A 23,305-nucleotide genomic window follows, 5' to 3' on the forward strand; every position below is an offset into this window, starting at 1 on the left:
CTGATATGGCATAGCTACCCCTGGGAGAGTGGAAAACAGATATCACTTGGGAAATGTAATATTTCCTGGTATATTAATTGATTTCCCTTCCGAGGACAGCTGATGTAACATCACCATTGGCAAACTGTCAGCCAAAACCACGAACTGCCACACCCCCTCATCACACCTCACTACACCCTGAAAGAAAGCATGCACTCGTCGAAAATGTCTGTGCTTTCATCCCCTCCATGCTGTTCATTGTAAAACGTAGAGGTGTCTGTTCACAAGCTAAGACAAAGTAGCTTGTTGTGAGAGTTTAGCCACAGTTGTCAAATCCGCCTGTTGCTTTTTTGTGCATTTCTATTAGTAGAGCTTAAGGTTAGTATCAAGGCACCAATAATGATGTCTCACTTGAACACTTGGCCTCACATCCTTAAAAGCATATTATGTGTGGATCCTTTTTCAGGTGCAGAGTTTGGAAAAAGTTGGAATACTCAACAAAACTAAAGTGTCAGAGAATGGGAAAAGAGTAAGGTAATTCTGACCTCATCCAAAGTCTGGGCATAGCTGACATGAAAGACATGTAATAATCAGCCATATACTTGACTGTATAGTCATCCATTACATCCATTACATTACCAAATGACTTTCTACACTGCAACATTCCCTGAAGTACAGTACAGCTCACACTCAGTGACTTTCCTGTAGGAAAAACTGGGCCCAGTCATGGACGGTTCTTCACGGAGGGGTTCTGACCTTCCATAAAGAGCCCAAGTCTGCAGCCACGGGAGCCTCTGTGAGTGAGAGGTGTACATGTGTTACCTGCACAGAAAAATATTTCTAACATCTCCTTGGTTACACATTCCCTCACCTGACTATGTGGGAAGTGTACATTCCTGTCCTGGGACATTCAGTACATTTCTGAGGGAGTGAGGGAACTAACAGCTTTGAGACATTAGCACTGAGCAGAACACCTAGACATGGTATCAGAAACATCTACAGTAAAATGTTTCACTGTGTCTTATTAGAAGGAATGAAAGAAAATGCTGTGAACATCTTATAATACAACATACAGGATGTTGTGTTGAAGCCATGACAGAGTAACTGCTCAGCACAGATAAGCCCTGAAGGCTCAATGAGGCATGACAGTCAAAGCTTTGTCCAGCTGTCTGATTTCATGGAATGCAGTGCTGTCAGTTTTCATCAACTGGTCCTCCATGATGTCTTTCTCTCTTCACAGATCAAGACCAATCAGATCGTCCCAGAGGTCACGGTGGATCTACGAGGGGCAAAGATTGGCTGGGCTCTCAGGGATAAATCCAGCAAAAAGAATGTTGTAGAAGTGAGTTGACAGTTGGTTGCTATGGAATCATAATAGGAGTTGTACTAGATACAGAAAAGACAATCCTGACAGGATAGACTTAATTCAAGCATACCAATTTCCTTCCCATTGTGATAAGTGATTCTGGGAAGCAACATCATGTGAGAATACATTTGCCATTAATCCAAGACTGTTACCCTCTGTATAAATCTGTAAAGCAAATGTTTAACATATAATAACCTCTCTATGTTGTCTTCAGTTAAAAGACAGAAATGGCGTTGAGTTTCTGCTACAGTACGACACTGAGAGTATCATCAACGACTGGCACAAAGTTCTAATGGACACCATACGACAGCTGGTATGTTTCTTTAAGTGAAATAACTTGCAAACGTTAACGTGCTACCAGGTACATGGAGACAAATATGTACTGGATAAAAAGAAAAAGAACTCCCTAATGAAGGTTAATTTAGGTCAGTTAACTTAATGTCTGCTGGTTCAAACATCATGCATGTTAGTCAATGACATTGCAGGAGCAGGAAAACCACCAATCTGAGGAGGAGGATGGGGACGTCAGTGAGAAGTCCTACAGTACAGACAGAGATCAGAGGTCACCAGGTACCATGGACAGGAGGAGGAGGTGTAAGTTCTCCTTGCTCCAAATACACTGTAATCAAATCAAATCAAATTTTATTTGTCACATACACATGGTTAGCAGATGTTAATGCGAGTGTAGCGAAATGCTTGTGCTTCTAGTTCCGACAATGCATTAATAACCAACAAGTAATCTAACTAACAATTCCAAAACTACTGTCTTATACACACAAGTGTAAGGGGATAAAGAATATGTACATAAAGATATATGAATGAGTGATGGTACAGAGCAGCATAGGCAAGATACAGTAGATGGTATCGAGTACAGTATATACATATGAGATGAGTATGTAAACAAAGTGGCATAGTTTAAAGTGGCTAGTGATACATGTATTACATAAAGATGCAGTAGATGATATAGAGTACAGTATATACGTATACATATGAGATGAATAATGTAGGGTATGTAAACACTATATTAGGTAGCATTGTTTAAAGTGGCTAGTGATATATTTTACATCATTTCCCATCAATTCCCATTATTAAAGTGGCTGGAGTTGAGTCAGTGTGTTGGCTGCAGCCACTCAATGTTAGTGGTGGCTGTAGCAGACGTTTCAGCTGCAATAGCCTCCGCTAGGTCAACTTGCTCATGTTTCGTGACTGTGTACCCCCCCTCATGTACCCTCCCTCCTCTTCCTCCTCCTTGTCTTCCTTCTCCTCCTCCCCAGCTTCCAGACCGAGCACGGCCACCTCCTCTGGGGGAGAGACCGAACAGAAGAAGGTTCGTACCAAGCTGATGAAGTTCCTCCTGAAACGACCCACACTGCAGTTCGTCAAGGAGAAGGGTTACATCCGAGGTGGGCTCATAGGGTCTTCCTTCCTACAAAGCAGCATATGTCTAACTGGCTCCAAATCAGGCTACATAACATTTACTGTCAGGATTTGTCACGACGATGTTACTAATCCAGAGAGGGATCATATGTTCATATTTTCTGTTGTTGTTGTGATATGGGTCAGGGTTGGGGTCAAGAGAATTTAATAATTGGAGGAATTGGAATGTACTTCCTGAATTGAAATGGAATTGACCCCAACCCTGATACGGGTCAGCATCACATATATACACTGTACACACTAACCTCCATCATCGTTTCCCTCAGAAAATGTGTTTTGCTGTCATCTGGCTGCACTGTGTGCCCAGGAGAAAACTACAATCCCCAGCTTTGTGGAGAAATGTATTCGAGCAGTGGAAAAGAGAGGTAATGATTAGTAATCACACTGATGATTGTTATATGCCAGCAATAACATTATAATAGCAGTGTATTATTCAGCACAGTGTATATGGTAATAGAAACAAAGGTTACCACAGTAGTTGATTGACCCATATGCTGATGTGTGTGTGTCTTCACAGGTCTGGACATGGATGGACTCTACAGAGTCAGTGGGAATCTAGCTGTCATTCAGAAACTACGCTTCAAGGCAGATCATGGTAATGCCTTTACATTTACTGTGTGTGTGAGAGACTGTGTTCTGTGAATGTGTTCTGTGACGTCCAGAGGGTCATTATACGTTTTATGTTAGCCTCCATATTGTTTTATGGGTTCCACTGGTGTGGCTGAATATTGTTTTATGGGTTCCACCGGTGTTGCTGAATATTGTTTTATGGGTTCCACTGGTGTGGCTGGATATTGTTTTATGGGTTCCACAGGTGTTGCTGAATATTGTTTTATGGGTTCCACTGGTGTGGCTGAATATTGTTTTATGGGTTCCACCGGTGTTGCTGAATATTGTTTTATGGGTTCCACTGGTGTGGCTGAATATTGTTTTATGGGTTCCACCGGTGTTGCTGAATATTGTTTTATGGGTTCCACTGGTGTGGCTGGATATTGTTTTATGGGTTCCACAGGTGTGGCTGAATATTGTTTTATGGGTTCCACAGGTGTGGCTGAATATTGTTTTATGGGTTCCACAGGTGTGGCTGAATATTGTTTTATGGGTTCCACTGGTGTGGCTGAATATTGTTTTATGGGTTCCACAGGTGTGGCTGAATATTGTTTTATGGGTTTCACTGGTGTGGCTGAATATTGTTTTATGGGTTCCACAGGTGTGGCAGAATATTGTTTTATGGGTTCCACAGGTGTGGCTGAATATTGTTTTATGGGTTCCACTGGTGTGGCTGAATATTGTTTTATGGGTTCCACTGGTGTGGCTGAATATTGTTTTATGGGTTCCACAGGTGTGGCTGAATATTGTTTTATGGGTTCCACTGGTGTGGCTGAATATTGTTTTATGGGTTCCACAGGTGTGGCTGAATATTGTTTTATGGATTCCACTGGTGTGGCTGAATATTGTTTTATGGGTTCCACTGGTGTGGCTGAATATTGTTGTATGGGTTCCACAGGTGTGGCTGAATATTGTTTTATGGGTTCCACAGGTGTGGCTGAATATTGTTTTATGGGTTCCACTGGTGTGGCTGAATATTGTTTTATGGGTTCCACAGGTGTGGCTGGATATTGTTTTAAATGGACAAATAAAACATATATCAAAAAAGTAATTGTGTTCCACAGAGGAGCTGGACCTGGAGGATGGCCAGTGGGAGGACATCCACGTTATCACAGGGGCTCTGAAGCTGTTCTTCAGGGAGCTTCCTGAACCCCTTTTCCCCTTCAGTCACTTCAGCCGCTTCATCCAGGCCATCAGTAAGCAGCAGGCCGGACGCTGTCCCCCTAATGGAACCTCAGTTTCCTCATTCAATGTTGTGCAGTCTGAAACTGTGTTAAGCATTAGACCCACAATACCAACTCAGTTTCCTCACGGAAACTATCCCCACAATGCCACAGTTTCCTCACAGACTGCTTGAATAGACTGAAACTACATTAGGCCCACAATACCACCTCAGTTTCCTCACACTGTAGAATAGTCTGAAATTGTGTTGAGCATTAGACCCACAATACCACCTCAGTTTCCTCACACTGTAGAATAGTCTGAAACTGTGCATTAGCCCCACAATGCAACCTGTTTACTCACAGACTGAAACTGTTGTGCATGATCCCCACAATGCCACCTCAGTTTCCTCACACAGTGTAGAATTTTTATTTTACCTTTATTTAACTAGGCAAGTCAGTTAAGAACAAATTCTTATTTTCAATGATGGCCTAGGAACAGTGGGTTAACTGCCTGTTCAGGGGCAGAATGACAGATTTGTACCTTGTCAGCTCGGGGATTTGAACCTACTAGTCCAACTCTCGAACCACTAGGCTACCCTGCTGCCCCTAGAATAGTCTGAAACTGTATTAAGCATTATCCCCACAATGCCAACTCAGTTTCCTCACACTGTATAATAGTCTGAAACTGTGTTGAGCATTATCCCCACAATGCCACCTCAGTTTCAAATCAAATCAAAGTTTACTTGTCACGTGCGCCGAATACAACAGGTTACAGTGAAATGCTTACTTACAGGCTCTAACCAATAGTGCAAAAAAAGGTATTGGTTGTAAAGAAATAAAAACAACAGTAAAAAGACATGAAAAATAACAGTAGCGAGGCTACAAAAGTAGCGAGGCTACGTACAGACACCGGTGAGTCAGACACCGGTTTCCTCAGTGTAGAATAGTCTGAAACTGTTAAGCATTATCCCCACAATGCCACCTCAGTTTCCTCACACAGTGTAGAATAGGCTGAAACTGTTAAGCATTATCCCCACAATGCCACCTCAGTTTCCTCACACAGTGTAGAATAGTCTGAAACTGTTAATTATTAGCCCCACAAAGCCAACTTAGTTTCCTCACAGTGTAGAATAGTCTGAAACTGTTAAGCATTATCCCCACAATGCCACCTCAGTTTCCTCACACAGTGTAGAATAGTCTGAAACTGTTAAGCATTATCCCCACAATGCCACCTCAGTTTCCTCACACAGTGTAGAATAGTCTGAAACTGTTAAGCATTATCCCCACAATGCCACCTCAGTTTCCTCACACAGTGTAGAATAGTCTGAAACTGTTAATTATTAGCCCCACAAAGCCAACTTAGTTTCCTCACAGTGTAGAATAGTCTGAAACTGTTAAGCATTATCCCCACAATGCCACCTCAGTTTCCTCACACAGTGTAGAATAGTCTGAAACTGTTAATTATTAGCCCCACAAAGCCAACTTAGTTTCCTCACAGTGTAGAATAGTCTGAAACTGTTAAGCATTATCCCCACAATGCCACCTCAGTTTCCTCACACAGTGTAGAATAGTCTGAAACTGTTAATTATTAGCCCCACAAAGCCAACTTAGTTTCCTCACAGTGTAGAATAGTCTGAAACTGTTAAGCATTATCCCCACAATGCCACCTCAGTTTCCTCACACAGTGTAGAATAGTCTGAAACTGTTAATTATTAGCCCCACAAAGCCAACTTAGTTTCCTCACAGTGTAGAATAGTCTGAAACTGTTAAGCATTATCCCCACAATGCCACCTCAGTTTCCTCACACAGTGTAGAATAGTCTGAAACTGTTAATTATTAGCCCCACAATGCCACCTCAGTTTCCTCACACAGTGTAGAATAGTCTGAAACTGTTAATTATTAGCCCCACAAAGCCAACTTAGTTTCTTCACAGTGTAGAATAGTCTGAAACTGTTAAGCATTAGACCCACAATGCCACCTCCGTTAACAGTCTGAAACTGTTAAGCTATTACTTCACAATCAAGGAAGGACTAATCGTGTTTACCACCTCACTTCCCTTTTTAATAAGCAGTGGAGATTGTAACACACTTGTGCCCTTGAATCTATACATTAGTAAAATGTGTATTGTTCTATCCTGTCTTGTTTACAGGAACTGTTGATTACCATCACAAAGTGTCTTACATGCGAGAGCTTGTTGAGTCTCTCCCTCGGCCAAACCATGATACCATGGAACTCCTCTTCAGCCATTTACGCAAGTATGTCTTTCACACACTCACATTTAGCCTGTGCCTCAAATGGAGCCCTATATATTATATTATTATGATAACTAATGATAACTGGTTGTAATTCTGCTTCTCTCCCTTGTCTTCTTGCTCTCTTTCTCTCCCCTCTTTCTCCCCCCCATCCTCCCTCTCTCACTCTCGCTCTCTTTCTCGCTCTCTTTCTTGCTCGTTCTTTCACTCACTCTCTCTCGCTTTCACTCTCTTCCCACCCTCTCCCCCCCCCCCCCTCCTTGCCCCTCTTAGAGTGATAGAGTATGGAGAGGAGAACCGTATGACTGTGCAGAACGTGGCTATCGTCTTTGGTCCCACGCTGCTCCGGCCAGAGATGGAGTCAGCCAACATCGCCATGCACATGGTTTTCCAGAACCAGATAGTGGAGCTAATCCTCAACCAATACGAATACATCTTCCATTCCAGTTGAACCAATGATAAGCATCTGTCAGTCAGAGGACAGGGGTCAAATTAAGCAATATTGCAGGAGGGGAAAAAACACAATCACGACCGCACAGAGGGTGCATCCAACTAATCTTTCTTTCTAAAGTGTGCACTTGTTCACTACTCCTCACAAATTGCATTGGTGTAGCATGGACTAGAGGGAGTTTAAATATAGGCCTACCTGTCATTTCCTTTCAAATCCATGAAGGGAAGGGAACAAGCGCACACTACAGGAGAAAGGAGAGATTGGGAGGCAACCACGGAGAAGCTAGTTGAAGGGGATGTCAAATATTTGCACTGCATTTATTGTAATATCTGCATTGGATAATCATTAACCAATTCAGATTGTTCTCTGAATTTCTGCCACTCATTGCATTCCTCATTGTGAAATAGCACACCTGCTCAAGGCATCACTTATGTGCAATCTAAAAAGACATGTGGGTTGCTATAGGCCTACTTGGAAATCTTCCTTTCATGTAGAAATGTAACATCACAATAACGTGATTTTATCTTAACACCCCAATTCCCAAGGCAACCTGGAAAGACACTTTGGTACTTTGTTTTGACCACAGATCAGACAAACCATTTCAGATTTATTTTTAAAGATTACATTGAAATGTTTAAAGTTGGATCTGATGTTGCTGTGTAGCTCAGAAGTCCTGTGTTATGAATGTGTCTTATTCAGTCAATGTATATAACTAATTTAGACATTTATAAAATACATGCTGTGACACTGACTTCCCTTGTACAGCCTCTCTAGATTTGGTACTGGATCAGATGACATCTTTTTTTAAATACATTTAGTTTTAACTTACAATGAGAATTTGTTTAATTAACACAGAATGATAATAACGCATGGCGGTACTATTTAAGGATGTTTGTTACCCTTAATAGAGTCAAGAAAGACCAAAATTAAAAGACAGGTGTGATAAGCATGACATTAGGTTTTTGTTCTGTACATAGAAATAAATATCATATTTATGCTGTAAATTACTGAAATTGCACAATGTGTTTCTTTAATAAAATAACTGCACAAACGTGTCAAGTAACACGACTCACTCCTTTCTCAATATGTCTTGTAATATAAACCAGTTTTTCATGACATAATGTAACTTATCCACAGATGTGTGATAGATGTGTGTGATATATAGCCCAACCGGCCGCCAGATTGCGCTATTTAAGCAATAAGCATGTGGGATATGACACAACACAGAGTGCCTGGATACAGCCCTTAGCCATGGTGTATTGGCCATATCCCACAAACCCCTGCGGTGCCTTATTGCTATTATAAACTGGTTACCAATGTAATTGGAGCAGTAAAAAGTTTTGTTTTGTCATACCTGTGGTATACGGTCTGATATACCACGGTTGTCAGCCAATCATCATTCAGGGCTCGTACCACCCAGTTTATAATATTTCTTTTACGTCATTTGTCATCGGATGAGTTGAGGAATAATATCATCTGATGACAAACGACAGGAAGAGCACGCTTGTTTGAAATGGAAAAGCGTTGCGGTAGCTTTTGATAAAGAAGAACATCAAGACGAAGCGACTGCTTTGTACGTGGGTTGTACTGTTGAGCATTACATTGTACGGAGATTGTGACAGCCGGTTAAATGCATCCCTTGAGAATGCAAGAACAAGATGTACATCAGGAGAAGTGCAGTATTATCATAAGGAGACGTATACTTGGAATACGGAGGAGGAAGGGCAGGAAAAAGAGAGGCAGAGGAGGTCTGAGAGAGAGAGGAAGGAAGAGGGTGAGCTTGAGTTGGTTCAAAATGCTGGAGAAAAGGGAGATGGTTTCTTAAAGAAGAATGATAGAAAGTGTAAGCAGAATGAGCTGAAGACAGGAGGAGAAAAAGAAGTGAATGAGGGTGAAGTATCGGAGGTGGTAGGTGTGGTGAAGTTCTAGGGGCCTGATGCTTGCACCAAGGGTCAGGATAAAGATGAGTCTGGTAGGAGTGAAGTTTTTGGAAAATGTGGACCCTTGCCTTTTGGCAGATCCATTTGTGGTTTCAGGTTGGGTGAAAACAGAGTTGGTTGCTGTGGAACCGGTGAAGGTAACCAGAAGTGGTCTTGTGATAATTGTTTGTGTTTCAATAAATGTGAATTGTTTTGCTCAAGAAAAAGGCACCATTGAAAGGACTGATTTCTGGGGTAGCAGTAAATGTAAAAGTTGACCAACTGAAGGGGAAGATTCCCAGTGTTTGTGATGCTTGTTGTTTGGTGCGACACAGACAGGGTGGCATGAGGGGTGAAACAGAAGTGTCATTGTTCTTTTGAGTTTTTTATTTAAAAAAATATGTATTTCAGCTTTATTTAACCAGGTAGGCCAGTTGAGAACAAGTTCTCATTTACAACTGCGACTTGGCCAAGATAAAGCAAAGCAGTGCAACACAAACAACACAGAGTTACACATGGAATAAACAAACGTACAGTCAATAACACAATAGAAAAAGTCTATACACAGTGTGTGCAAATGAAGTAAGATTAGGGAGGTAAGGCAATAAACAGGCCATAGTGACGAAATAATAATAAACACTGGAGTGATAGATGTGCAGAAGATGATTGTGCAAGTAGAGATACTTGGGTGCAAAAAAAATAACAATATGGGGATGAGGTAGTTGGGTAGGGTATTTACAGATGGGCTATGTGCAAGTGCAATGATCTGTAGGCTGCTCTGACAGCTGGTGCTTAAAGTTAGTGAGGGAGATATGAGTCTCCAGCTTCAGTGATTTTTGCAATTCGTTCCAGTCATTGGCAGCAGAGAACTGGAAGGAAAAGCAGCCGAAGGAGGAGTTGGCTTTGGGGATGAACAGTGAAATTTACCTGCTGGAGCACGTTCTACGGGTGGGTGCTGCTGTTTGATGTTGAGTCTTTGCTCGAACAAAGTGATGTTAGGATGTATAATATATCCTGTATGAACTTTTGTGCCAAATACATTATGTTGTTACAGGTGTCAAGCTTATGGGAGAAGTGTGCAGAAGGGCATGAGACAAAGGAATGTGTGCATCGGGGAAAGTAGTGGTATGTTTTAATTGTAGGGGTGCCCATGTGGCTGGGGATCAGAAATGTCCCATGCAAGAGAGTCAGGTCGAGGTTTCCAGGGTTAGAGTATTTATGCTGCTGTAGTTTGTGTCGGGGGGCTAGGGTCAGTCTGTTATATCTGGAGTATTTCTCCTGTCTTATCTGGTGTCCTGTGTGAATTTAAGTATGCTCTCTCTAATTCTCTCTTTCCCTCTTTCTTTCTCTCTCTCGGGGGACCTGAGCCCTAGGACCATGCCTCAGGACTACCTGGCATGATGACTCCTTGCTGTCCCCAGTCCACCTGGCCGTGCTGCTGCTCCAGTTTCAACTATTCTGCCTGTGGCTATGGAACCCTGACCTGTTCACCGGACGTGCTACCTGTCCCAGACCTGCTGTTTTCAACTCTCTAGAGACAGCAGGAGTGGTAGAGATACTCTCAATGATCGGCTATGAAAAGCCAACTGACATTTACTACTGAGGTGCTGACTTGTTGCACCCTCGACAACTACTGTGATTATTATTATTTGACCATGCTGGTCATTTATGAACATTTGAACATCTTGGTCATGTTCTGTTATAATCTCCACCCGGCACAGCCAGAAGAAGACTGGCCACCCCTCATAGCCTGGTTTCTTCCTAGGTTTTGGCCTTTCTAAGGAGTTTTTCCTAGTCACCGTGCTTCTACACCTGCATTGCTTGCTGTTTTTGGGGTTTTAGGCTGGGTTTCTGTACAGCACTTTGATATATCAGCTGATGTAAGAAGGGCTACATAAATACATTTGATTTGGAGTTGTGCAGAAGTTGTCATATGCTGAGGCAGTGAAGAAAGTAGAGGAAGATGGGACAAGGGGGAGGGATCCTGAGAGGAGTGGTGTAAGTAGATCTGTACCAGCACAGAGGGATAGGCCAACAAGTGATATGTTTCAGTGAGATTGGGTTTATTAGCATTTATAGTAATGGTTATCAACTGTACTGTAGGGATGGAACATACGTCGCAGAAAATTGAGGTTGTGGTGGAAGCTGCAGTTTAGGTATTTGGCTTTGCGAGACTTGACATCAGAAGACTTACTGAGTGTGTTAAGTGTTGGTGTCCCATCCTTTCAGGTTGTTGGCCTGAGGTAGGACCAAATATATGAATAGTGGAGTAGGGTGGTGTTATATTTTATTAATATTTGTTATTTTTATTTTGGTAAGTGTAGTGTTAGATGGTCGTGTATTTGTTTATTTATTTATAGATTTTTCAAGCAAAGTATAACGAAGTTGTACTCCAATCTAGTAGGTGGCGGCAATGGAACATTTATTGGATGCCAACCGCCGTTGTCGCATTGAAGAAGATTTATAGGTTTCACTTACTTCCGGGTGTCAGCTGTGCGTACATTTTTTTGCAATGAGTTTTGAGTGGCCTTGGCAGTATAATTTCCCTCCGTTTTTTACGTAAGTTAACATTTTCACAACTAAACTGCGATTCCAGGTATAAAGAAGTATTGTGTTTTCGATTAAAATTGTTTACCTGCTTTACAATAATGCTAGCTGAAGCTAGCTAGGGAAGTTAGCTTTAGCCATCCAAGGCAAACATATTTTAGGTTCGATTCAAGGTTTCGATGCAATGAATGATTGTAGTGCTTTGCTCGATATGTAGCGAACTAGATAGCTATGCTTCTTGATGTTATAACTACTTCGTTTATAATTAGAGTTAACGTTAGCTACCTATGATATATTAGCTAGCTGGCTCGTAAAGCTTGTTAACTAGGATGGTCAATTGTCTAGATGAATTGCATTCAATTTTCTGATTTGCAACAAATAATGTATGATGTGGTTGTTCCCAGCTAACGTTTATGGTTATTATTCACCTCTCCAACTTAATCAAACTTACTTAGCCGTTAGTGAGTGGTTATCTAGGTACGTCTGTCTCTTAACTTAGCTACATGCCAATATAAGTTGATGCAATGGTTACTTTTGATTGTTGACAGGTTACAACCCAATGTTGACACCAGACAGAAACAGCTTGCTGCATGGTGCTCCCTTGCTCTCTCCTACTGCCGCCATCACAAGCTCTACACTTTGGACATCATGGAAGTCCAAGAGTGCCCTGTGTTCAACCACAAGAATATTGATAGTATCCTTTTATTCACCGTGTTCTGTTTCACTTACTGACATATGTCATAAATCTAATCAACCTGAAAAAAACGCAAGAGGCCATCTTTGGATCTACTGTCCTGTTATTTGTTGTTGGATAGTGACTTTGAAGCTATGGAAAGGTAATAACTTAGAATCTTTATAAGGATGTTCTTTGAAATTATACCCCCTGAAAATTTCTCCTCATATCTGCTAAAAACCTTAACTGATCTTGCAGGAAAACTATCAACGGAGGCCATACTAATTGTTTTTGAGGAATTGAGGAAAAAAGGTAACAGGGCTGCTTTCATTGAAAGATGTATTTGGATTCTTATTATGACACTAACAATAATTTAACTGGATATTGCTTGCAGGGAACCTGGAATGGTTAAACAAGAACAAGACACAGTGTCTAGTCATGTGGAGGAGGCCAGAGGAATGGGGCAAACTAATTTACCAGTGGGTGAGTAGGTCTGCTATGGGTCCTGGTCTAAAGGAATACACTATATAGGGAGTAGGGTGCTTCTCTGGACGTAGCCTAGATCGCCATTTACATTGTTGGAAGAATACTGTAATGTATTATCATTATATAATTTGTGCAGTGGTCTAGTAGATTTTAGAAGTCGACCGACTATGATTTTTGCAACGCCGATACCGATTTATTGGAGGACCAAAAAAAGCTGATACAGTTTAATTGGCCGGAGAAAAAAAAGTATATTTATTTGTAATAATAATAATTACAACAATACTGAATGAACACTTATTTTAACTTAATATAATACATCAATAAAATCAATTTAGCCTCAAATAAATAATGAAACATGTTCAATTTGGTTTAAATAATGCAAAAACACAGTGTTGGAGAAGTAAAAGTGCAATATGTGCCATGTAAGAAAGCTAACGTTTAAGTTCCTTGCTCAGAACATATGAAAGCAGGAGGTTCCTTTTGACATGAGTCTTCAATATTCCCAGGTAAGAAGTTTTAGGTTGTAGTTATTATAGGAATTATAGGACTATTTCTCTCTATACGATTTGTATTTAATTTACCTTTGACCATTGGATGTTCTTATAGGCACTTTAGTATTGCCAGTGTAACAGTATAGCTTCTCCTCGCTCCTACCTGGGCTCGAACCAGGAACACATCGACAACAGCCACCCTCGAAGGAGCGTTACCCATCGTTCCACAAAAGCCGCGGCCCTTGCAGAGCAAGGGGAACAACGACTCAGAGCGAGTGGCGTTTGAAACGCTATTAGCGCGCACCCCGCTAACTAGCTAGCCATTTCACATCGGTTACACCAGCCTAATCTTCGTCATAATTACGTAAAATCGTCATAATTACGTAAAATTCTGGTAAATTAGTTCGCAACGAGCCAGGTGGCCCAAACTGTTGCATATACCCTGACTCTGCGTGCAATCAACGCAAGTGACAATTTCACCTTTTTAATATTGCCTGCTAACCTGAATTTATTTTTAGCTAAATATGCAGGTTTAAAAATATATACTTCTGTGTATTGATTTTAAGAAAGGCATTGATGTTTATGGTTAGGTACAGTCGTGCAACGATTGTGCGCTTTTGTTAAATCATCCCCCGTTTGGCGAAGTTGGCACCCTTTGTTAGGGAGAAATAGTCTTCACACAGTTCGCAACGAGCCAGGCGGCCCAAGTGGCTGCATATACTCGGACTCTGTTGCAAGAGAAGTGACACCTTTTCCCTAGTTAAAATAAATTCATGTTAGCAGGCAATATTAACTAAATATGCAGGTTTAAAAATATATACTTGTGTATTGATTTTAAGAAAGGCATTGATGTTTATGGTTAGAGCAACGACAGTGCTTTTTCACGAATGCGCACCGTATCGATTATATCCAACACAGAACACGCTAGATAAACTAGTAATATCATCAACCATGTGTAGTTAACTAGCGATTATGATTTATTGATAGTTTTTTTATAAGATACGTTAAATGCTAGCTAGCAACTTACCTTGGCTTCTTACTGCATTCGCGTGACAGGCAGTCTCCTCGTGGAGTGCAATGTAAAGCAGGGGGTTAGAGTGTTGGACTAGTTAACCGTAAGGTTGCAAGATTGAATCCCCGAGCTGACAAGGTAAAAATCTGTCGTTCTGCCAACAAGGCAGTTAACCCACCGTTCCTAGACTGTCATTTGAAATTAAGAGTGTGATCTTAACTCACTTGCGTAGTTAAATAAACGTGTTTTAAAAAATCAAATAATAATCGGCCAAATCATTGTCCAAAAATACCGATTTCCGATTGTTATGAAAACTTGAAATCGGCCCAAATTAATCAGCCATTCCAATTCATTGGTCGAGCTCTACTAGATTTACTAGTAATAGTCTAAATCCTGGTGACCTCAGTATGCTGTTATTGATACTTCTTTATGAAGTTTGTGTTTCATTTCAGGTCTCTAAAAACGGTATGGTCAATACGGTGTTTACACTCTACGAGCTCGCCAACGGTGACGACACAGAAAGCGAAGGTACAACAACAGAAATGTGCATTTTTGACGTACAGTGCATTCGGAAAGTATTCGACACCTTGACTTTTTCCACATTCCCCCCCCCCCCGTTACTGCTTAATTATGAAATTGTTTTTTTGCCTCTTCAATCTACACACAATACCCCATAATGACAAAGCGAAAACATTTTTGCAATTCTATTAAAATTAAAAACTGATATACCTTTTTACATAGGTATTCAGACCCTTTCCAGAAGGACAACCATCTCTGCAGCACTCCACCAATCAGGCCTTTATGGTAGAGTGGCCCGACAGAGGCCGCCACTCAGTAAAATGCACATAGCACGCTTGGAGTTTGCCAAAAGGCACCTAAAGGACTCTGACCATGAGAAACAATATTCTCTGGTCTGTTGAAACCAAGATTGAACTCTTTGGCCTGATTGCCAAAGTGTCACGTCTGGAGGAAACCTGGCACCATCCCTACGGTGAAGCATGGTGGAGGCAGCATCATGCTGTGGGCATGTTTTTCAGCGGCAGGGACTGGGAGACAAGTCAGGATCGAGGGAATGATGAACAGTTAGATCCTTGATGAAAATCTGCTGCAGAGTGCTCAGGACCTCAGACCTGGGCGAGGGTTCACCTTCCAACATGACAACAACCCTAAGCACACAGCCAAGACAACTCAGGAGTGGCTTCGGGACAAGTCTCACCCAATATGGAAGTGGTCAGATGACACGGATGCTACGCTACAGGACTGTTTTGCTAGCACAGACTGGTATATGTTCCGGGTTTCATCCAATGTCATTGAGGAGTATACCACCTCAGTCATTGGCTTCATCAAAAAGTGCTTCGATGACGTCATCCCCACAGTGACCGTACGTACATATCCCAACCAGAAGCCATGGATAACAGGCAACATGCGCATCGAACTAAAGGCTAGAGCTGCCGCTTTCAAGGAGCGGGACACTAATCCAGATGCTAAGAAATCTGGCTATGCCCTCATACGAACCATCAAACAAGCAAAGTGTCAAAACAGGATTAAGATTGATTACTACACTGGCTCTGACACTCGTCGGATGTGGCAAGGTTTGAAAAATATTATGGACTACAAAGTGAAACCCAGAGGCGAGCTGCCTAGTCACGCGAGCCTAGCAGACGAGCTAAATACCTTTTTATGCTTGCTTCAAGGCAGGCAACACTGAAGCATGCACGAGAGCACCAGCTATTCTGAATGACTGTGTGATAACGCTCTCAGTAGCCGATGTGAGCAAAACTTTTAAACAAGTCAACATTCACAAAGTCGTGGGGCCAGATGGATTACCAGGATGCCTACTCGAAGCATGCGCAGACCAACTGGCAAGTGTGTTCACTGACATTTTCAACCTCTCCCTGACCGAGTCTGTAATACCTACATGTTTCCAGCAGACCACCATGGTCCCTGTGCCCAAGGAAGCGAAGGTAACCTGCCTAAATGATTACCGCCCCATAGCACTCACGTCGGTAGCCATGAAGTGCTTTGAAAGGCTGGTCATGGCTCACATCAACAGCATCCTCCCGGGTACTCGAGACCCACTCCAATTCGCACACCGCCCAAACAGATCCACAGATGACGCACTCCACATTGCCCTTTCCCACCTGGACAAAAGGAACACCTATGTGGGAATGATGTTCATTGACTACAGCTTAGCGTTCAACACCACAGTGCCCACGAAGCTCATCACTAAGCTAAGGACCCGGGGACTAAACACCTCCCTCTGCAACTGGATCCTGGACTTCCTGACGGGCTGCCCCAGGTGGTAAGGGTAGGCAACAACATGTCTGCCACACTGATCCTCAACACTGGGGCCCCTCAGGGGTGTGTACTTAGTCCCCTCTTGTACGCGACTCCAACCCCACACGACTCCAACCCCATCAAGTTTGCTGATGACACAACAGTGGTAGGCCTGATCATCGACAACGATGAGACAGCCTATAGGGAGGCGGTCAGAGACAACAACCTCTCCCTCAATTTGAGCAAGACAAAGGAGCTGATCATGGACTACAGGAAATTGAGGGCCAAACTGTCTCTCATTAACATCGACGAGGCTGTAGTGGAGTGGGTCAATAGTTTCAAATTCCTTGGTGTCCACATCACCAACGATCTGTCATGGTCCAAACACACCAAGATCGTCGCAAAGAGGGCACAACAAAAACCTTTTCCCCCTCAGGAGACTGAAAAGATTTGGAATGGATCCCCAGATCCTCAAAAAGTTCTACAGCTGCACCATCGAGAGCATCCTGAATGCTTGCATCACTGCCTGGTATGGCAACTGCTCGGCATCTGACCGTAAGGCGCTACAGAGGATAGTGTGTACGGCCCAGTACATCACTGGGGCCAAGCTGCCTGCCATTCAGGACATATATAATAGGCGTTGTCAGAGGAAAGCCCATAAAATTGTCTGAGACGCCAGTCACCCAGGTTATGGACTGTTTTCTCTGCTACCACACGACAAGCGGTACCGGAGCGCCAAGTCTAGGACCAAAATGCTCCTACCCACAAGCCATTCGACTGCTGAACAATGAATCAAATGGCTACCGGTCTATTACATTGACCCCCCCCCCCCCCATTTGTTTTGTACACTGCTTCTACTCGCTGTTTATTATCTATGCATAGTCACTTCACCCCTACCTACAAATGACCACTAACCTGTACCCCTGCACACTGACTCGGTACCGGTGCCCCCTGTATATGGCCTCGTTATTGTGTTACTTTTTATTATTTTTTACTTTAGTTTATTTGGTAACTGCACTGTTGGTTAAGGGCTTGCAAGCAAGCATTTCACTGTAAGGTCCTCACTTGTTGTATTCGGCACATGTGACAAGTAAAGTTTGATTTGAACATCCTTGAGAGGCCCAGCCAGAGCCTGGACTTGAACCCGATCAAACATCTCTGGAGAGATCTGAAAATAGCTGTGCAGCGATACTACCCATCTGACCTGACAGAGCTTGAGAGGATCTGCAAAGACGAATGGGAGAAACTCCCCAAATATAGGTGTGCCAATGTTTTAGCCTCATACCCAAGGAGACCTGAGGCTGTAATCGCTGCCAAAGGCACTTCAACAAAGTACTGAGTTATCAAATGTATTTATTAAGCTGTTTTTACATCATCCGATGTCACAAATTGCTATACAGAAACCCAGCATAAAACCCCAAACATCAAGCAATGCAGATGTAGAAGTACGGTGGCTAGGAAAAACTCCCTAGGAAAAAGCCTAGAGAGGAACCAGGCTCTGAGGGGGGCCACTCCTCTTCTGGCTGTGCCGGGTGGAAATTATAACAGTACATGTCCAAGATGTTCAAACGTTCATAGATGACCAGCAGGGTCTAATAATAATAATAATAATAAATAAATAATAAAATGGCTTTTCATAGCCGAGCATTCAGATCCTGACTATAGAGTTAGAGACAGCAGGTGCGCTAGAGAGAGAGTCGAAAACAGCAGGTCTAGGACAAGGTAGCACGTCCGGTGAACTGGTCTGAATACTTATGTAAATGTGATATTTTTGTGTTTTACTTTGTCATGTGATCAACAGTTTTTGCTTTGTCATTATGGGGTATTGTGTGTAGATTGATGAAAAAGCCATTTAATCCATTTTAGAATAAGGCTGTAACGTAACAATGTGGAAAAAGTCAAGGGGTGTGAATACTTTCCAAATGTACTGTATTTCTTGCTATTTATCCCTACCCCAAATATTTGTACTGTTTTATACCATCTGAGCTGTACAGCATAAGTAAATAGCTGTAACACATTTCCCCCAGAATTCCATGGGCTGGAGGAGTGGATGCTGATTCGCTCGCTGCAGGCCCTGCAGACGGACGGCAAGGCAGAAGTCATCACCATGGATGACGGGAAGGGGGTCAAGTTCTTCTGAAGTAGCATTGCATTGTGGGATTGATCAAGGTCTCAACTCCGATTGGGAACCTTTAATCCTTATAGACTGAGGGTTCTGCTAGCCTGTTCCCAAATCTGTTTGTGTTGTCCTGCTAACTCATGTGGTCATTGGTGTGACACAGGATGTGGCAAGACAGTGCAAACAGATCTGGGACCATGTTAATAGGGATACTGCTGTTTAAAAGGCTATTATTTGCACCTCTGCACCCAATCCACCTGCTTGATGAGAATAATAGTCCATTTTTGGTTCCTCATAAATTTAAAGCATTTTCTTATTGGAAGAGAACCAATCTAGATAGTAAATTTACATTTTAGTAATTTAGCAGACACTTATCCATTTGCAGGAGCAGTTTAGGAGATTACTTTAGTTTGACTACTGTGGTAGTCACCTGGGACTTTTGATGTGGGCAGGTGTTCTGACAGACAAATCATTCAGGGGAGCCAGTCCTATACATGTTTAGGTATTCTTGGAGAGAAAATTTCCCCACAATCTATCTTCCCCTTACTGTTTTCTTCTGTTTTGTATTTAGAACTCGTTTTTATTCTCACCTTCCTGGTTAATAACAAATATACTTGCAGTGATGTGGTGGTGGTGCGGCAGAGCTGGGGACTTCTGCCCGCCTGTTTTATTGCTGTTCCTCTTTCCCAGAAATTCCAGTCAAGACACACTAGATACATTTGGGGAGTTTGAAAACCCCAGGAAGTGGAAACAGAATCTTGGTTCAGCTTTTATAATGGTGCTGGATGTCTCATGCACAGACTGACTGCTGTAAACCCTTAGTACAGAACCTATGACACTGTCTCTGTGTTCTATTGAACCTCTTTTTGTTTTTTTACTAGTGGAATACTGTAAGAAATAAATGGAATAGATATTGAGTCCTACTTGCAGTTATGATTGAGGACAATGTTGTTCGTCAAGAATTTGAGCGCCAATCAATTTTATATATATGAATGTCTGGTGGCAACATACCATATCCTTGCTCAGGGGAGCTTGGATTAATTTGTTGTATTATAGTGCCCCCTAGTGTCAAAATATAAATACAGTTTCTGTATGACAGTTTTAATACGACTTTATGAATGGGCACCAGGCTTATATATGGAAGAACATTATTTAGTTAAAGTAATATTAAAGGTTGTTTGAGAGCATCAAATCAGTGATGTTTTGTGGGATAATTCTGACTGACTCATCTACTAATGATAATGAGTGGTTATGCAGTGATTTGTAGATCAGTTAGTTGGCAGTCGTCTGCAATGTTGATCAAGCCCAGAGACTACATAACCAAGAAATATATAGCCTGCCTTACACAACCATGTTGGTAGTAACTTCCTAGTGATCACTAGACAGACTGACTGGGATGTTACTGTGTTTATGTACAGTTCATTTGTAAAGTATTCAGACCCCTTCACCTTTTTTCACATTTTGTTACGTTACAGCCTTACTCTAAAATTGATTTAATATTTTTTTTCCCCTCATCAACCTACACACAATACCCCATAATGACAAAGCGAAAACAGATTTCTAGAATTTTTTGCCAATGTATTACAAATAAAAAACAACTTATTTACATAAGTATTCACTCTTTTCAATAAGACTAGAAATTGAGCTCAGATGCATCCTGTTTCCACTGATCATCCTTGAGATGTTTCTACAACTTGATTGAAGTCCACCTGTGGTAAATCTAATTCATTGGACATGATTTGGAGAGGCACACACCTGTCTATGTAAGGTCCCACACTTGATAGTGCAGGTCAGAGCAAAAACCAAGCCATGAGGTCGAAGAAGGAATTGACCGTAGAGCTCAGAGACACGATTGTGTCGAGGCACAGATCAGGGGAAGCGTGCCAATTTTTTTTTTTGCAGCATTGATAGTCCCCTAGAACACAGTGGCCTCCATCATTCTTAAATGGAAGAAGTTTGGAACCACCAAGACTCTTCCTAGAGCTGGCTGCCTGCCAAACTGAGCAATCGGTGGAAAAGGTCCTTGGTCAGGGAGGTGACCAAGAACCCGATGGTCACTCTGACAGAGCTCCAGAGTTCCTCTGTTGAGATGGGAGAACCTTCCAGAATGACAACCATCTCTGCAGCACTCCACCAATCAGGCCTTTGTGGTAGAGTGGTCAGATGGAAGCCACTCCTCAGTAAAAGGCACATGAAAGGCCACCTGTAGTTTGCCAAAAGGCACCTCAAGTCTCTCAGAATATGAGAAACAAGATTATCTGGTCTGATGAAACCAAGATTGATCTCTTTGTCCTGAATGTCAAGCGTCACATCTGGAGGAAACCTGGCACCATCCCTATGGTGAAGCATGGTGGTGGCAGCAACATGCTGTGGGGATGTTTTTCAGTGGCAGGAACTGGGAGATTAGTCAGGATCAAGGGAAAGATGAACGGAGAGATCCTTGATGAAAAACTTCTCCAGAGCTCTCAGGACAGACTAGGCCGAAGGTTCACCTTCTAACAGGACAATGACCCTAAGCACACAGCCAAGACAATGCAGGAGTGGCTTCGGGACAAGTTTCTGAATGTCCTTGAATGGTCCAGCAAGACAGAGCCTGGAATTGAACCCGATCGAACCTCTCTGGAGAGACCTGAAAATAGCTGTGTAGTGACGCTCCCCATCCAACCTGACAGAGCTTGAGAGGATCTGCAGAGAAGAATGGGAGAAACTCTACAAATACAAGTGTGCCAAGCTTGTAGCGTCATCCTAAAGAAGACTCGAGGCTGTAATTGCTGCCAAAGGTGCTTCAACAAAGTACTGAGTAAAGGGTCTGAATACTTATGGAAATGTGATGTTTTAGTTTATTTGTAATATTTTTGCAAAAATTTAAAAAAACTTGTTTTTGCCTTGTCATTGTAGGATACTATGTGTAGATTTGAATCCATTTTAGAATAAGGCTGTAAAGTAACAAAATGTGGAAAAAGACCCCTTGTCTGAATACTTTCTGAATGCACTTATTACAATCACCAGCTGGGCTTGGAGGAGGACCTTGCAAATTAGCTGACAACGTGGAATGTCTCCATAGGCTTGGTCCTTGATCCAGCTGAGCTGACTCTTGTTGCTGATAACTCACTGTAATGTGACAGGTGTGGCTGACTGTGGCCTTGGTGATGTGTCTTGTTTCAACTTATGGGAGAGAAGCTCTCTGTTTCCCAATCTACTATCATCATGGCTCAGTGTTTCATCTGTGTCAATATTGTCTCCGTATTCTCTATATAGTGGGATTCTGGTCAAACGTAGTGCACTACAGGGACTGCTGTTTGGGACACACCCCATGGCTCTCACTCTGCCTTTCTTTCACTGTTTATGATGAGACCAAGAAGGACAACTGCATGAGGGAAGAATTCATTGCCAGAACCATGTTGTGCCCTCATAGTCAAGCATTCCTTATTAGAAGAGAATTGAAGCATATTTTATGAACACATAATTGGTCATATGAGCTATCAGTTTGATCCAAAACAAGCTTATTAACAGAACACCGCATCTTGGAACTAGCCCAGTACACCCTGTCTATGCCTATGTGGTGGACTGGAAGCCTGTGAGGGTATGTGAAGAATCCAGACAATCCATGCTTCCTGTACAGAGCTACAGTAAATACACCAAACAAAAATATAAACGCAACATGTGAAGTGTTGGTCCGATGTTTCATGAGCTGAAATTAATGATCCCAGAAATTGTCCATATGCACAAAAAGCCTATTTCTCTCAGATTCTGTGCACAAATTTGTTTACATCCCTGTTAGTGAGCATTTCTCCTTCGCCAAGATAATCCATCCACCTGAGAGGTGTGACATCAAGAAGCTGATGAAAAAGCATGATCATTACACAGCTGGACCTTGTGCTGGGTACAATAAAAGGCAACTCTTAAATGTGCAGTTTTGTTCCACAACATAATGCCACAGATGTCTCAAGTTTTGAGGGAGTGTGCAATTGGCCTGCTGACTGCTAGAATGTCCACCAGAGCTGTTGCCGAAGAATTGAATATTAATTTCTCTACCAATGCCATTTCAGAGAATTTGGCAGTATGCCTCAAAACCGAAGACCAAGTGTAACCCTGCCAGCCCAGGCCTCCACATCCGGTATCTTCTGATACCATCCACCCGGACAGCTGATGAAATTGGGGTTGCACCAAAGAATTTCTGCACAAATGGTCAAAACCTGTCTCAGGAAAGCTCATCTGCGTGCTTGGTGTCCTCACCAGGGTCTCCTCTCTGAATCCCGGTTGCAATTGTACCGGTGTGTGGGCGAGCGGTTTGCTGTTGTCAACATTGTTAATAGAGTGCCCCATGGTGGCGGTGGGGTTATGGTATGGGCAAGCATAAGCAATGGACAATGAACACAATTGCATTTTATCGATGGCAATTTGAATGCACAGAGATACCGTGACGAGATCCTGAGGCCCATTGTTGTGCCATTCAGCCGCCACCATCACCTCATGTTTCAGCATGATAATGCATGGACGGCCCCATGTCGCAAGGATCTGTAC

At 42.4% G+C, this 23,305-nt stretch overlaps 2 protein-coding genes across 3 annotated transcripts in view; both read left to right on the top strand.

Annotated features, from left to right (window-relative positions):
* The window catches only part of LOC135511909 (rho GTPase-activating protein 27-like), a 43,477-nt gene extending 35,157 nt beyond the window's left edge, over positions 1 to 8,320 (top strand). For both annotated transcript variants that reach the window (XM_064933430.1, XM_064933431.1), the window contains 11 exons: positions 446 to 513; positions 688 to 775; positions 1,220 to 1,321; positions 1,560 to 1,658; positions 1,831 to 1,939; positions 2,620 to 2,748; positions 3,049 to 3,147; positions 3,300 to 3,377; positions 4,456 to 4,587; positions 6,704 to 6,809; positions 7,080 to 8,320. In XM_064933430.1, the coding sequence (XP_064789502.1) occupies positions 446 to 513; positions 688 to 775; positions 1,220 to 1,321; positions 1,560 to 1,658; positions 1,831 to 1,939; positions 2,620 to 2,748; positions 3,049 to 3,147; positions 3,300 to 3,377; positions 4,456 to 4,587; positions 6,704 to 6,809; positions 7,080 to 7,257 (1,188 nt within the window). In that variant the 3' untranslated portion in view covers positions 7,258 to 8,320. The remainder of the gene's footprint in view (positions 1 to 445; positions 514 to 687; positions 776 to 1,219; positions 1,322 to 1,559; positions 1,659 to 1,830; positions 1,940 to 2,619; positions 2,749 to 3,048; positions 3,148 to 3,299; positions 3,378 to 4,455; positions 4,588 to 6,703; positions 6,810 to 7,079) is intronic.
* Positions 8,321 to 11,630: 3,310 nt separating this feature from the next.
* On the top strand, positions 11,631 to 19,698 carry LOC135511910 (vacuolar protein-sorting-associated protein 25-like). The gene is made up of 6 exons (XM_064933432.1): positions 11,631 to 11,735; positions 12,272 to 12,417; positions 12,655 to 12,708; positions 12,791 to 12,879; positions 14,838 to 14,913; positions 18,690 to 19,698. The coding sequence occupies exons 1-6, from the start codon at positions 11,689 to 11,691 to the stop codon at positions 18,800 to 18,802; spliced, it is 525 nt and encodes a 174-aa protein (XP_064789504.1). The 5' UTR covers positions 11,631 to 11,688; the 3' UTR covers positions 18,803 to 19,698.
* Positions 19,699 to 23,305: the final 3,607 nt, after the last annotated feature.

The sequence above is a fragment of the Oncorhynchus masou genome, chromosome 24, assembly GCF_036934945.1.
Source record: "Oncorhynchus masou masou isolate Uvic2021 chromosome 24, UVic_Omas_1.1, whole genome shotgun sequence".
Lineage (NCBI taxonomy): Eukaryota > Metazoa > Chordata > Actinopteri > Salmoniformes > Salmonidae > Oncorhynchus > Oncorhynchus masou.

Coding starts and splice junctions, on each gene's coding strand:
- LOC135511910 (XM_064933432.1), top strand. CDS start 11,689: ATGAGTTTTGAGTGGCCTTGGCAGTATAATTTCCCTCCGTTTTTTAC. Junction 12,709..12,790: donor TGAGGAATTGAGGAAAAAAG/GTAACAGGGCTG, acceptor TATTGCTTGCAG/GGAACCTGGAATGGTTAAAC. Junction 14,914..18,689: donor TGACGACACAGAAAGCGAAG/GTACAACAACAG, acceptor CATTTCCCCCAG/AATTCCATGGGCTGGAGGAG.